Below are 14,619 nucleotides of genomic sequence, written 5' to 3'. Positions count from 1 at the left end.
ATCTAACAGCAACAGCTCCAATGAACAAACCAGTACCAAAACTTGACCTCTCCATGCCCAGCGTTTCTCTCCTGATTCTAATGGAGTCCAAGTGAAGAACCCTGCCTCCCAACCAGACCCTTATGAGCCCCTCAGCCCTCCCGAGCTCATTCTGGGTTTCCAAGCTTCTGGCTGTGATTCTGAAAAAGGGTCCATGAGTTTGGAGGCCAAAATATCGGACATGGTTGGCATGGTTGCAGCTTCATTGATAGCATTGTTAAGTTCATGTAGGGTGGTGGGTTATTGCAGAGAATTGAGATGGGATTTTGGTGCAACGAGAGAATGTTTGGGAATTGGGATGATTGAAGTGGATGTAATCAGGGTTTTAGAAGAATTTGTTGGATTTGGATAAGAGAATGTGGATTTTGGAACTTCCATTTTTTTAGTAGTTGCAAACAAGTGTTTTCAGTAGTTTAGTTTAGTTGTCATGTTGGGAAATAAAGAGATCATACTTAATCAAATTTATTAGTATATTACAATATATAATATCATATAAATAAAAAATTATACATATTACGAGATATATTATAATTAATATAATATAAAAAATGTATCATATAATATAATACATATTATCGATATGAATCAATACATTTTTTAAATAAAATGATAATATAATAAAAATATATATATAAATTTTTAAAGGTGTTTAAAATATTTTTTAAAATGATAATATATCCATTATATTTTTTTGTTATTTTATTTATTAAAAACTATATTACACAATATAATATTTAATATATAATATATAAAATAAAATTTTTAATATATAATATCATACATAATTCAATTATAATTGCCACAATAAGTGGCACGTTTGAAAATAAATGACCAGCTCCATAACGCCTCAGCCAAAGCTGCTCACATATTTAATCGTTGGCGAACTGAATTATTTCCACCCAGGTTCTAATAAAATGTAACGATCACTCTAAGTTTGAAAAAACAAATTTCTGTCCATCTGTATCAGATTTTCCGCTATATATATGTATATATTATGGCAAACCCTTTAAACAGAGCTACTGACTTTGGACAAAGGAAGAAAAAGTACAGGAGGAGAAAAAATTAGATAAAAATACTAAGAAATATTGCAAAAATAAATATTCAATCAATCGAATCTTACAAAAGCATAAGACTTGATCATACATCAAACCTTAATTCTCTATCTGTTATAGCATACAACATTGCCAAATTGATCAAAGAAAACAATTTTATTTCATTGAGAATCTTGAAGAAGCAGCGTTGAGGAACTTCTTGAGGGTGAGACGTCAAAGGTGTGAACCAAGGAAGCATTTTTTATATCTGGGTGATCAACCTTCACCAGATAATCTCCATGGAAAAGGGAGGTCTCAAAGTAGCCATTATCATCTGTTGTAGCTTGCAGCTTTCTTCTACCCCATTCACGCAATAGTTTGTCGACAACATTCCCAGTTGCCAAGTTGTTGAAATTATTGTCAGTTAAACACATCCTGTAACATCCTTGAGGTGACCAAGCTCCCCATATGACTAATCCAGCAACATTAGGGTGACTATGCCCTTCCCTTAATACCTGCTCGAGGAACCATGCCTGTTCCCGTAAATCACCCAGGAAAATAAAACAAGTCAGGACAGTGTCAATGCAATTATCAAGTATTAAGTTGATTAAGTTTTTACCTGATTGGGGCCTTTTTCAACATCCACTTCGGTGAGCCAAATTGGAACGCCTGCTGCTGCGAGCTTATCAAAGGAAGCTCTTATGTATGGAATGTTTGGTACACGGAAATGAGCCTCGAGTCCAATACCCAGACGTCCACCATTACCGAGAGAATTTTGGATCTGTCTTAGCTTGTTAAGGTAATTATCAGGAGATGCTGCCTTATCTCCCATTTCCTCTATTGTGTTATAATCATTCATAAACATTGTAGTTGATGGATCATTTGCCATAGCATACTTGAAAGCTTCTACGGATGCATCAGCCCCCATTTTGCTTTCAAAGAAAGAAAAATGCAAGTTTTCGTTAATAACATCCCAAGCAATAAGTTGGCCTTTATATCTTGAAACTAAGGATTTTGCCCTATTTTGAGCGGCTAAACGAAATGCCCATGGTGAAAGTGAATTGAGCCAATAAGGTTGATATTTTGGATCGTCCCAAAAGATGTTGTGACCACGAACTGCAACGCCGTATTTTTTCATGAATTGAAGCATGGCATCAGCTACTGAATAGTCCTCCTTTCCTTGAGAAGGTTCAGTGCTATACCACTTCATTTCGTTTTCAAAGGTCGTTACACCGAATCTTGAAGTGAACCATTTTTGATACTTAATGTTATTGAGGATGTTCTTGTTTGTTGCACAACCGATTGGTATCTTTGATGAGGCCTTTTGCTCAATGGAAAGTTTTGCATTGGCCAAGGGCTTGCCATGTGAATCAACTGCTTGCATCATCACTCTTCTCTTATGTTTCTGCCAAATGTAACAATTATATAAGAATATATATCGAAGGTATTTGAAGCAGGTCGCGAAATTTCATAACACATTACCTTCTCAATGCTTTGATCTTGATGGGAGTTCCACTCTTCTTGGGTGAATGGCTGTAATGAGATGCTGTCCACCCATATTTCAACTGATGTGCGATTGCTCTGACGAAGTTTTTTTTTACAAATGTTAAGATTATTTGAGCAAACTAAAAATATATTAATTGGGAAAACCAAGTTTGCTTGATAATATTTCATTAAGAAAGAACCTTGAAATAGAGCTCAGCAGGACCTGACTCATCCGCTGTGAAGCCGCCTTTAAGCATGGACCAGCATTTGGACTCGGCAACAGCAGCACCAGCAAATTTGTACCCGCTATTAGTTTTGATAAATACAGATATTGGTACTTCTCCTTCACTTACTTGGAACCAGGCTGGATTATCAATTTACAATTAAGTTAAGATTATTTTACAAGGGGTTTGAGTTCAATTAGTGGAAGAAAGAGAGGCTCGCTAAATACCTGAGAGGGCGTAGTGCATGTTCTTGCGCAGGTAAAGCTTCTGTGAGATGCTATCATGTGGTTGATTTCTGCTATGGCACACTATGAATTTGTTATCTCCAGCTTGTCTATGTTCCATTTTTGCGTTTCCAAATATGGACCATCCTTCTATTCCAAGATCCAAATCCGGGTTTATGATTATGCCCCCTTCATACTGAGGTTTGTGGGGATTTTCCAAGCACTGAAGTTGGTCGAAAAAAAATAAATGAGTGTACATAATCTGTACTTTATGTACAAATAGTCCAACCCTAAAAAATTGCAAACTATTTAAAATCATATATAAGAAAGCTTACTTCAATGGTAGCCGAGTGATCATATAAAACACTAGCTTCAAAAGCTGCAATCGAAAGACATGTAAAATGTGTTAATAATTTAATAACAAATGCATGTCAAATCAACAAGATAGTAAAACGTTTTAAAATCATAAAGAAAACTTAAAAAAATAGAGTTCTTGTTGATGAGATACACCTAAGAAAAATAGAGAACATAATGGCAACAACAACAGAATGTTGCTGTTTTGCACTCCAAAATCCATGGTTGCAAAGCCTGAACGCAGTTCAATGCCCTAATCACAAACACAAGAACACAAGCAAAAGGAGAGAAGTCGATTTATGACATTGAAATGCAGAAGACTGGATTTAAATACTGTGATCTATTTACTTGGTTGTAAATTGTTTATGGTATATTGTTCACTGACTTGTGGTTATGGTCTCTTTTTATTAGCAAGTTTCTAATTTTAACAAAGTATTAAATGATTTGGAAAGCACCAATAACCAATTAAAAGTCCATTATTAAGATAAAATGTTTAAGTTTTTAAATTTTAAAAGAGTAACTCAATAAGGAAACAAAAACCAGTATACAAGTATGTATAATAGGATTATGGTTTTCTCTCATTAACAAATCCCTAATTTTGACAAGGTATCAAATGATTTTTTTATATCATAGGAAACCACCGTAACCAATCGATAATTCCTTATTAAGATAAAATGTTCAAATTTTAAATTTAAAAAAAAAAACCTTAATAAGGAAACAAAAATCAATATACAGTCATGTACATAGGAAACATTATATATATAGTATAAGCTAAAATAAGAAACAATATATTCAATATATATTTGGAATATATTTTAAAATTCCGTCAAACTTAAATAAGTAAATGGTTTGTTAAAATGAATTTGTATTACAAACCATGAATCCAAATATCTAGGGATTTATGCCTTTGTAGAGACAATTTAAGTTTGCATTAATTCATCTACACAATGTAATATCGGTTCAATTCTTGTCAATTGTACATAGTTCAAGGGTATTTTTATAATTTTAATCTTATGAATGTGTGTCAATAGTTGATTCATAGCAGTTCACTATTTTATTCACATGCATGGACATCATAGTCCTAGTGGCAACTTTGCGTCCTTAGATTCACAATCATGCACCCCATGCACGATTATTGTTCATCGTCGTCTTCTTTGCATGTGAATGACCGTACATTTCTTATGAATGACCGTTCACCATTGTCTGAATTCTTATTCTCATGTTTCCCACATTTGTCTTTATGCCCTATTAAATAGAATTAAAATCTCATTCCGAATTTCTCAAGTAAGTACATTTTCATCAGCCTTTTAAAATTAAATCATATTTAAACTGAGTCTCATCATAAATATTACATATACTCATATTCAAATAATTTCGGGTTTATATAAGATCATGTTTCTGAATTACTCATTTCATATCAAAATATTCATATTTACAAATATTATATGTTATAATATTCTGATATTTAAAAATCATAAATAAGATTTTTTTTGTCTATTTATCTCTCTTTTGATAACCTTAATCTTCATGTAATAGTGATATTTCGATAACTCTTTTTTTTTTATGTCATCCCAAATTTGGCAATGGCATTAAACTTTTGAACACTCTTGGTCTTCCTCTTTTTTATTTGTGAGATGATTGTAAAAATTATAAAAACCCTTCTCCTGATCAAATATGATAACTTTATATAAAATTTTAGATAAAAACATCATCTAGGGTTGTGTATTTTTTATGCACGATCGTCAGACTAATTTAACCACTTAGATCGTGTTCCTCAATCTTTGAATTCACGATTTATCTATAATTATTATTCATAAACAATTATTTATTGATAATAAATGATTGTTCATTAAATCTAATTTATTATTTTATCTTTTTTTATGATCATTCACACTATATAAACGATTCTACCACATGAACTGAGTGTAGGACCAACATGCATGACTACTCATCTTAACAAATTTTAAAAATAAATAATTCAATAAAATGAAATGATTGAAATACTCTCGAGCCATGGGTGTTTTATCTTACCTAGACCAAGCATATCTTGGATCCTCTCAAAAAGACAAACCTAACATATATTGATTTTTGTGCAAACACCAATGACTTCTTGCAAATTTTCAGAGAATGATAACATACCCTAATATGACGGCAACTTATATATAAAAATGGTTTACTCTCTTCAGCATGTCACCCTTATTCAATAAAACTATATATTTATATTTTTTAGTATATAATTAGATATATAAATAATGTTATTATGTATTTATAATATCTAATTACATAAAAATATATTATTTATACATACAATTATTTACTGAAAAACCACCATTTATTAGACTATATATTCATTGCCTATACAGTCAACAAACCTAGTATATGCAACCTCCTACAATAATGCCATGGCAATTGGCAAGCATATGCAAAAATTTCCTAATTTTGAAATTGTAGATATAAAAATAATCTTTGGATTACATCTTCGTTTTGTTGTTGAGCAGTTTGCAAAGTGTGTTTTATGGATTTTATAGACTTTTTGCTACACTGATTATGCTAAAAAACTTAGGTGTATTGACTTGAAAGTATGTAATATCGGATTATTAATTTGTTTGCCATGTTTTCCTCTTATATCTGAAAATCATTTATACTTTGTCAAAACTCAAAAGTAGAAAATTGTTAATAAAAAGGAAAAAGAAAAAACCACAAGTCAATGTCAATGGACAATTTACAACCGAAGAATGAGAGCTAAATCTCGGTATACCATTAACTTCTCTAACAGCATTTAAATCCAGTTTCTTTTTCCATTTCAATGTCATAATTGGACTTCTCCTTATTCGGTATAGAATTATCGAATAAACCTTTTATTAATTTCCCTCCTTTTGCTTGTGTTCTTGTGTTTGTGATTAGTGTACTGAATTACTTTCGAGTTTGGAGCATGGGTATTAATATCAATATCATATAATATATAATATGTATCCTACAATATGATATATATGAAAAATATTATATATCGTAAAATATATTAAATTAGTATAATACATAAAATATATCATATAAGATAATACATATTATCGATATGTATTGATATATTTTTATAAAAAATCGATGATAAGAGTGTATCGATAAATTTTAAATTTTTAAGAAGTATCGATGATATTTTCTAAAATAATGATATAACAATTAAAAATTTTTTCTGAGTTTTATTGTTTTAATATTTTATCTTGCAGAACAAAACAACACTATTCTCTTATCCTCAAGAGGCCAATATATGGACTATTTTTCTCAGGCACATCTCATAAAGAAGAATTCCAATTTTTTAAGAAATATAATTGATTTTGAAACATTTCACGATCTTATGGCATTGGCACGCATTTATTATCAAATTACTGTACACACACCAGTATTTATCTATTTGTTAGTTTAACAGAGCTGTTGATCAAAGAAAAACAACTTAATTTCATGGAGAATCTTGAAGAAGCAGCGTTGAAGAACTTGTTGAGGGTGAAACGTCAAAGGTGTGAACCAAGGAACCATTTTTTATATCTGGGTGATCAACCTTCACCAGATAATCTCCATGGAAAAGGGAGGTCTCAATGTAGCCATTATCATCTGTTGTAGCTTGCAGCTTTCTTCTTCCCCATTCACGCAATAGTTTGTCGACAACATTCCCAGTTGCCAAGTTGTTGAAATTATTATCAGTTAAACACATCCTGTAACATCCTTGAGGTGACCAAGCACCCCAAATGACTATTCCAGCAACATTAGGGTGACTGTGTCCCTCTCTTAACACCTGCTCTAGGTACCATGCCTGATCCCAGAAATCACCCAGGAAAATAAAGCAGGTCAGACACAGTGTCAATGCAATTATCACGTGTTAAGTTGATTAAGTTTTTACCTGTTTGGGGCCTTTTTCAACGTCCACTTCGGTGAGCCAAATTGGAACGCCTGCTGCTGCAAGCTTATCAATAGAAGCTCTTATGTATGGAATGTTTGGTACACGAAAATGAGCCTCGAGTCCAATACCCAGACGTGCACCTTTAACGAGAGATTTTTGGATCTGTCTTAGCTTGTTAAGGTAATTATCAGGAGATGCTGCTTTATCTCCCATCTCCTCTATTGTATTATAATCATTCATAAACATTGTAGTTGATGGATCATTTGCTATAGCATACTTGAAAGCCTCCATGGATGCAGTTGCCCCCATCTTGCTTTCAAAGAAAGAAAAATGCAAGTTTTCGTTAATAACATCCCAAGCAATAAGTTGGCCTTTATATCTTGAAACTATGGATTTTGCCCTATTTTGAGCGGCTAAACGAAATGCCCATGGTGAAAGTGAATTGAGCCAATAAGGTTGATATTTTGGATCATCCCAAAAGATGTTGTGACCACGAACTGCAACGCCGTGTCTTTTCATAAATCGAAGCATCGCATCAGCTACTGAATAGTCCTCCTTTCCTTGGGAAGGTTCAGTGCTATACCACTTCATTTCGTTTTCAAAGGTCGTTACACCGAATCTTTTAGTGAACCATTTTTTATACTTATTGTTGTTGAGGATGTTCTTGTTTGTTGCACAACCGATTGGCATCTTTGATGAGGCCTTTTGCTGAATGGAAAGTTTTGCATTCGTCAAGGGCTTGCCATGTGAATCAACTGCTTGCATCATCACTCTTCTCTTATGTTTCTGCCAATTTAAATTTATAGAAGCTTATCTAAGAATATATATTGAAGGTATTTGAAATAGGTTGCTAAATTTCATAACATATTACCTTCTCAGTGCTTTGATCTTGATGGGAGTTCCACTCTTCTTGGGTGAATGGCTGTAATGAGATGCTGTCCACCCATATTTCTACTGACGTGTGATTGCTCTGACGAAGTTATTTACAAATGTTAGGATTATTAGAACAAACTGAGAATATATTAATTGGAAAAACTAAGTTTACAAGATAAATATTTCTTTAAGAAAACACCTTAAAATAGAGCTCAGCAGTGCCTGACTCATCCGCTGTGAAGCCGCCTTTCAGCATTGACCAACATTTGGACTCGGCAACAACAGCACCAGCAAATTTTTTGCCGCTAATTGTTTTGATATATACGGATATTGGAACTTCTCCTTCACTCACTTGGAACCAGGCTGGATTATCGATTTACCATTAAGTTAAGATTATTTTACAAGGGATTTTAGTGGTCTAAATAAGAATTAACTATCAGTGGCTAGTACCTGAGAGGGTGTAGTGCAAGTTCTTGTGCAGGTAAAGCCTCTGTGCGATGCTATCATGTGGTTGATTTCTGCTATGACACACCATGAATTTGTTGCCTCCTGCTTGTCTATGTTCCATTTTTGCGTTCCCAAATATGGACCATCCATCTAGTCCAAGATCCAAATCTGGGTTTATGATGATCCCCCCATCATACTGAGGTTTGAGGGGATTTTCCAAACACTGATATCGGTTGGAAAAATAAAAAGGAAAAGTATGTCATGATAAAATAATAATAATAACAATTTATAAGAGTTAAGAACTTACATTTATTTAGAAAATTTTTTTTTTTAAATATTCTGAATATTTATTTTTTATTTAGATACACTTTCAAAACTAGAATTTGATTTCACATGTATTTTCATGATCAAGGCATGCAATGATATCTTTGATGCTTAACTTAATAGAAAATACAACAAAATCCCATGCCTTTCTTGAAAGGATCTAATTAAAAAAGAATCATTTTCATTTTCATAAGAGAAATGTTATGTGCAGCTCGTTTTGATTATTAAATTGGATATTCAAATAATGTTTTATTATGTAATTAAATATTTATATTATGAAAAATAATTTAAATATTTAATATGATTTTCAAAACTGGATACATATAATTTTATTGTTTTCATAATGTTTAATAAATGAGTGTACAAACAGTTTGACCCTAAGAAGCATGGGGGTGTAGCTCATATGGTAGAGTACTTGTTTTGCATGCAGAAGGCACCTTCATTTTTTCAGTTTTCGAGTTAAGGGCCACTTGTTCACTTGCTAAAACAAAAGTGTAACCCTAAAAAAGTTGCAAACTTCTTAAAATCATATATAAGAAAGCTTACTTCAATGGTAGCCGAGTAATCATATAAAACACTAGCTTCGAAAGCTGCAAATCAATATAGATGTAAAATGTATTAGTAATTTAATAACAAATGCATCTTAAAAAAATGGAGTTCTTGTTTATGAGATAAACCTGAGAAAAATAGTGTACATAATGGCAACAAGAAGAGAATGTCGTTCTTTTGCACTCCAATATTCATGGTTGCCAAAGCCTGAAAGCTGTTCCTGCACTAATCACAGACACAAGAACACATTGAAAAAGAGAGAAGTCGACTTATGACATTGAAATGCAGAAGACTGGATTTAAATACTGTGAGATAAGTAAATGTTAAACCTAAATAGGTTAGATTTAGCTCTATTTACTTGGTTGTAAATTGTTCATTGTATATTGTTCATTGAGTTGTGGTTATGGGTTTCTTTTTATCAACAAATTTCTAATTTTGACAAAGTATTAAATCATTTTTTGAGATTGCAGGAAAGCACCCATAACCAATTACCAATTCGTTATTAAGATAAAATGTATAAGTTTTTAAAATTAAAAAGAGTAACTCAATAAAGAAACAAAAATATATAATAATGTATAATAAGAACCATATATTTAAAATATACATTGATCATATAAATAATATTATATATATAATTTTTTATGTTATAATATATTCTAGATATATGATTTCTCATATTAGCACATATTCTTAATATGTGTTATTTTGTTATATATTATTTTATATTAATTAAATTAATGTGTTATAATATATATAAATTCATTCGTTGATATACCTTTTAGAAAAATAACAGTGTGGTAGGGATATATTGAATAAATTTCATATTTTAAAAGATGTTTATGATATTTTTCGAAATGATGGTATGGTAATTAAAATTTTTATTTATTATTAATATTTTGTTATTTAAAAAAAAAAACATATCCTATAATATATAATACAAAAATTAAATTTTTAATATACAATATAATACATTATTGCATTACTATGTTTTGGAGTGTAAAACAACACTGCTCTCTTCTTCCCTTCTTTGGTTGTTGCCATTTTGAACACTATTTTTGTCAGGTTCATCTTGTAAACAAGAATTCCATTTATTTAAGATATAATATTGATTATGAAACATTTTACCATCTTAAGGTTTTGACATGTATTTAATATGAAATAAACAAAATAAACTAATAGACAACTACCTATAGTCTATTGTTGGCAAAACTATCCATTATTGATAAAACTAATAGATTGTGTTATAAATTGACACATAACTATCTATTATTGACAGAGTTACACATTATTTCACTAACAAAAGAAATATTTTATATTTTCTTATTAAAATTAAAGAATGAGTTTTTAACTTTTCTATTTCATCTTTTTCCTTTAATGTAGAAACCAATTTAGTAGTTTAAAATCATCAAATCTATATTTGTTTATTATAGTTTTCATAATTAGAATTGTTTTTACCATGATCAAACCCAAAATAAGTAGTCATGACTTGATCTTGAGCCATGATTTTAAGTTTTAAGAAAGCTCGAGCTTGCGATCCATGGGAGTCGAGCTCAACAATTTTTTTTTAATTTAAAATATATATATATATATATATATATATATATATATATATATATATATATATATATGTGTGTGTGTGTGTGTGTGTGTGTGTGTGTGGCAAACTAACTGCAAAATGTAACTCTAAATTTACTTGTGTGACGAAATTCAATGTAAATAAAAAAACCGATATCTTTCCAAATGGAATTCATTTTTCTTGACTAATGGAATTCATTTTTCTTAACAACCATTCTTCCATAACTAAATTCTAGTTTTGGCATAATTGAATGCTCATTTATTGAGTTAGTTCTTTATTTAAAAACTTAAATGCATTACCTTAAAAGTGGGTCATAACGTACGAAGCATTAATTGGTCTTCCATGTTTTCCTAAAAATCATTTATACTTCCTAAGAAGTGGAAATTTGTTACTAAAAAGGGAAAAAAAATCATAATCTACAACTAGGTATACCATTTACTTCTGTCAGTATTTAAATTCAATCTTCTGCATGCACTTCAATGTCACAATCTCCCTAATTTTTCACGTGTTATTGTGTTTGTGATTAGTGTAGTGAAATACTTTCAGGCTTTGGAGACGATGAAGTTTGGAGTGCAAAACAGCAATATTCTCTTGTTGTTGCCATTATATGCACTATTTTTCTCAGGTTTATCTCATCAACAGGAACTCCATTTTTTTTTTAACACATATCATTCATTTTGAAACATTTTACTATAATCTTAGGGTTTTGGCATGCATATATTATTAAATTACTAGTACGTTTTACATTGCTTTTGATTGCAGGTTTTGAATCTAGGGTTTTATATGATTACACCGCTACCATTGAGGTAAGTTTTCTTATCTATGATTTTTAAAAGTTCGCAATTTTTTTAGGGTTAGACTATTTGTATGATTTTAACTCATATGTGATGATATTATAATTATTTTATAATGACATACTTTTCCTTTTTTGATTTTTGAACAACTTCAGTGTTCGGAAAATCCCCACAAACCTCAGTATGATGGAGGGATCATCATAAACCCGGATTTGGATCTTGGACTAGAAGGATGGTCCATATTTGGAAACGCAAAAATGGAACATAGACAAGCAGGAGGCAACAAATTCATGGTGTGCCATAGCAGAAATCAACCACATGACAGCATCTCACAGAAGCTTTACCTGCGCAATAACATGCACTACACCCTCTCAGGTATTAGCCAGCTTCTCTTTCTTCTACTTGAACTAAAACCCCTTGTAAAATAATGTTAACTTAATGGTAAATTGATAATCCAGCCTGGTTCCAAGTGAGTGAAGGAGAAGTTCCAATATCTGTATTTATCAAAACAATTAGTGGCTACAAATTTGCTGGTGCTGTTCTTGCCCAGTCCAAATGTTGGTCTATGCTTAAAGGAGGCTTCACAGCGGATGAGTCAGGCCCTGCTGAGCTCTATTTTAAGGTGCTTTATTGATGAAATATTTATCATGTAAACATGCTTTTTCCAGAAATAAACTTAACCTTTATTAAAAAAAACTTCTTCAGAGCAATCACACATCAGTTGAAATATGGGTGGACAGCATCTCATTACAGCCATTCACACAAGAAGAGTGGAACTCCCATCAAGATCAAAGCATTGAGAAGGTAATGTGTTATGAAATTTTGCTACCTACTTCAAATACCTTCCATATAAATTCTTACTGTTGGAGATTAAAAGTAGTTTCACATTTAATAAGAATAATATAAGTGAATGATATATAAGTATAATAGATTGAGTCTTAACATAAATCAATTGATCTTATGTAATATGAGTTTTAATCTTCATACTTATAGGTATAATATATTCTGATATGTTAACAAAGTTCAAACCAAATGGATAAATCTAACAGTTTAATTTTTATAGCCAAAACCAAATAGGTGAGTTTAACTACCTATGATGGTTGCACTTAAGAGAAGGTATTGACAACTAAAAAGTGTCATATCTAATAAGTGGTATATTATATTAGAGGCCAAACCAAAAGGGGGATGTTAAAGACTAAAAAGTCTTACATTTTAATAAGTAAGTGAGTGGTATATAAGTATAGTAGATTGAACCTTAACAAGTTTTGATCTCCACATTTATATGTCTAATATATTCTAACACTGATTTATGGTTCTATAAATTTACAATTGGCAGAAACATAAGAGAAGAGTGATGATGCAAGCAGTTGATTCACATGGCAAGCCCTTGACGAATGCAAAAATTTCCATTGAGCAAAAGGTCTCATCAAAGATGCCAATCGGATGTGCAACAAACAAGAACATTCTCAACAACAATAAGTATCAAGATTGGTTCACTTCAAGATTCGGTGTAACGACATTTGAAAACGAAATGAAGTGGTATATCACTGAACCTTCCCAAGGAAAGGAGGACTATTCAGTAGCTGATGCCATGCTTCGATTCATGAAAAAACACGGCGTTGCAGTTCGTGGTCACAACATCTTTTGGGATGATCCAAAATATCAACCTTATTGGCTCAATTCACTTTCACCACGGGCGTTTCTTTTAGCCGCTCAAAATAGGGCAAAATCCATAGTTTCAAGATATAAAGGCCAACTAATTGCTTGGGATGTTATTAACGAAAACTTGCATTTTTCTTTCTTTGAAAACAAGATGGGGGCTGATGCATCCGTAGAAGCTTTCAAGTATGCTATGGCAAATGATCCATCAACTACAATGTTTATGAATGATTATAACACAATAGAGGAAATGGGAGATAAGGCAGCATCTCCTGATAATTACCTTAACAAGCTAAGACAGATCCAAAATTCTCTCCGTAATGGTGCACGTCTGGGTATTGGACTCGAGGCTCATTTCCGTGTACCAAACATTCCATACATAAGAGCTTCCATTGATAAGCTTGCAGCAGCAGGCGTTCCAATTTGGCTCACCGAAGTGGATGTTGAAAATGGCCCCAAACAGGTAAAAACTTAATCAACTTAACACGTGATAATTGCATTGACACTGTGTCTGACCTGCTTTATTTTCCTGGGTGATTTCTGGGATCAGGCATGGTACCTAGAGCAGGTGTTAAGAGAAGGACACAGTCACCCTAATGTTGCTGGAATAGTCATTTGGGGTGCTTGGTCACCTCAAGGATGTTACAGGATGTGTTTAACTGACAATAATTTCAACAACTTGGCAACTGGGAATGTTGTCGACAAACTATTGCGTGAATGGGGAAGAAGAAAGCTGCAAGCTACAACAGATGATAATGGCTACTTTGAGACCTCCCTTTTCCATGGAGATTATCTGGTGAAGGTTGATCACCCAGATATAAAAAATGCTTCCTTGGTTCACACCTTTGACGTCTTACCCTCAAGAAGTTCCTCAACGCTGCTTCTTCAAGATTCTCCGTGAAATAAAATTGCTTTCTTTGATCAATTTAGGTCTGACGACTTAAAAGAGGTTTTAAGAATAATGTTGACAACTATCTGTAAAGGTAGTGAAATAAAGTGTGTAACTTTTAATGGGTACACAATACTGGTTATCTGTTTACCGTTTTGGGATAGGGCAAATATATTTCCAGATACAACAAAGTTTTAAGATTTTTCAAGAGATTCAGTAAAAAATATAATATAAAAATATCAAAGTGATAGCATATATT

General features: G+C 32.0%; 3 protein-coding genes across 3 annotated transcripts; 1 reads left to right on the top strand and 2 right to left on the bottom strand.

Moving 5' to 3' along the window:
* Window positions 1-1,112: 1,112 nt before the first annotated feature.
* LOC123227756 (endo-1,4-beta-xylanase 5-like) lies at window positions 1,113-3,580 on the bottom strand. Its single transcript, XM_044652877.1, has 7 exons — window positions 3,534-3,580; window positions 3,339-3,408; window positions 3,007-3,226; window positions 2,756-2,919; window positions 2,553-2,651; window positions 1,690-2,475; window positions 1,113-1,603 (listed from the first exon to the last, which is right to left on the bottom strand). Exons 1-7 carry the CDS (start codon window positions 3,578-3,580, stop codon window positions 1,253-1,255), a joined length of 1,737 nt encoding a protein of 578 aa, XP_044508812.1. The 3' UTR covers window positions 1,113-1,252.
* Window positions 3,581-6,811: 3,231 nt separating this feature from the next.
* Window positions 6,812-9,637, bottom strand: LOC123227755 (endo-1,4-beta-xylanase 5-like). The gene is made up of 7 exons (XM_044652876.1): window positions 9,571-9,637; window positions 9,440-9,483; window positions 8,573-8,792; window positions 8,322-8,485; window positions 8,121-8,219; window positions 7,250-8,035; window positions 6,812-7,162 (listed from the first exon to the last, which is right to left on the bottom strand). Exons 1-7 carry the CDS (start codon window positions 9,635-9,637, stop codon window positions 6,812-6,814), a joined length of 1,731 nt encoding a protein of 576 aa, XP_044508811.1.
* Window positions 9,638-11,576: 1,939 nt separating this feature from the next.
* Window positions 11,577-14,617, top strand: LOC123227753 (endo-1,4-beta-xylanase 5-like). The gene is made up of 7 exons (XM_044652875.1): window positions 11,577-11,643; window positions 11,721-11,824; window positions 11,968-12,187; window positions 12,271-12,434; window positions 12,518-12,616; window positions 13,149-13,934; window positions 14,022-14,617. The coding sequence occupies exons 1-7, from the start codon at window positions 11,577-11,579 to the stop codon at window positions 14,370-14,372; spliced, it is 1,791 nt and encodes a 596-aa protein (XP_044508810.1). The 3' UTR covers window positions 14,373-14,617.
* The last annotated feature ends 2 nt before the right edge of the window (window positions 14,618-14,619 follow it).

Source organism: Mangifera indica, chromosome 10 (assembly GCF_011075055.1).
Source record: "Mangifera indica cultivar Alphonso chromosome 10, CATAS_Mindica_2.1, whole genome shotgun sequence".
Classification (NCBI taxonomy): Eukaryota; Viridiplantae; Streptophyta; class Magnoliopsida; order Sapindales; family Anacardiaceae; genus Mangifera; species Mangifera indica.
This window is presented reverse-complemented; position numbering and strand designations above follow the sequence as displayed.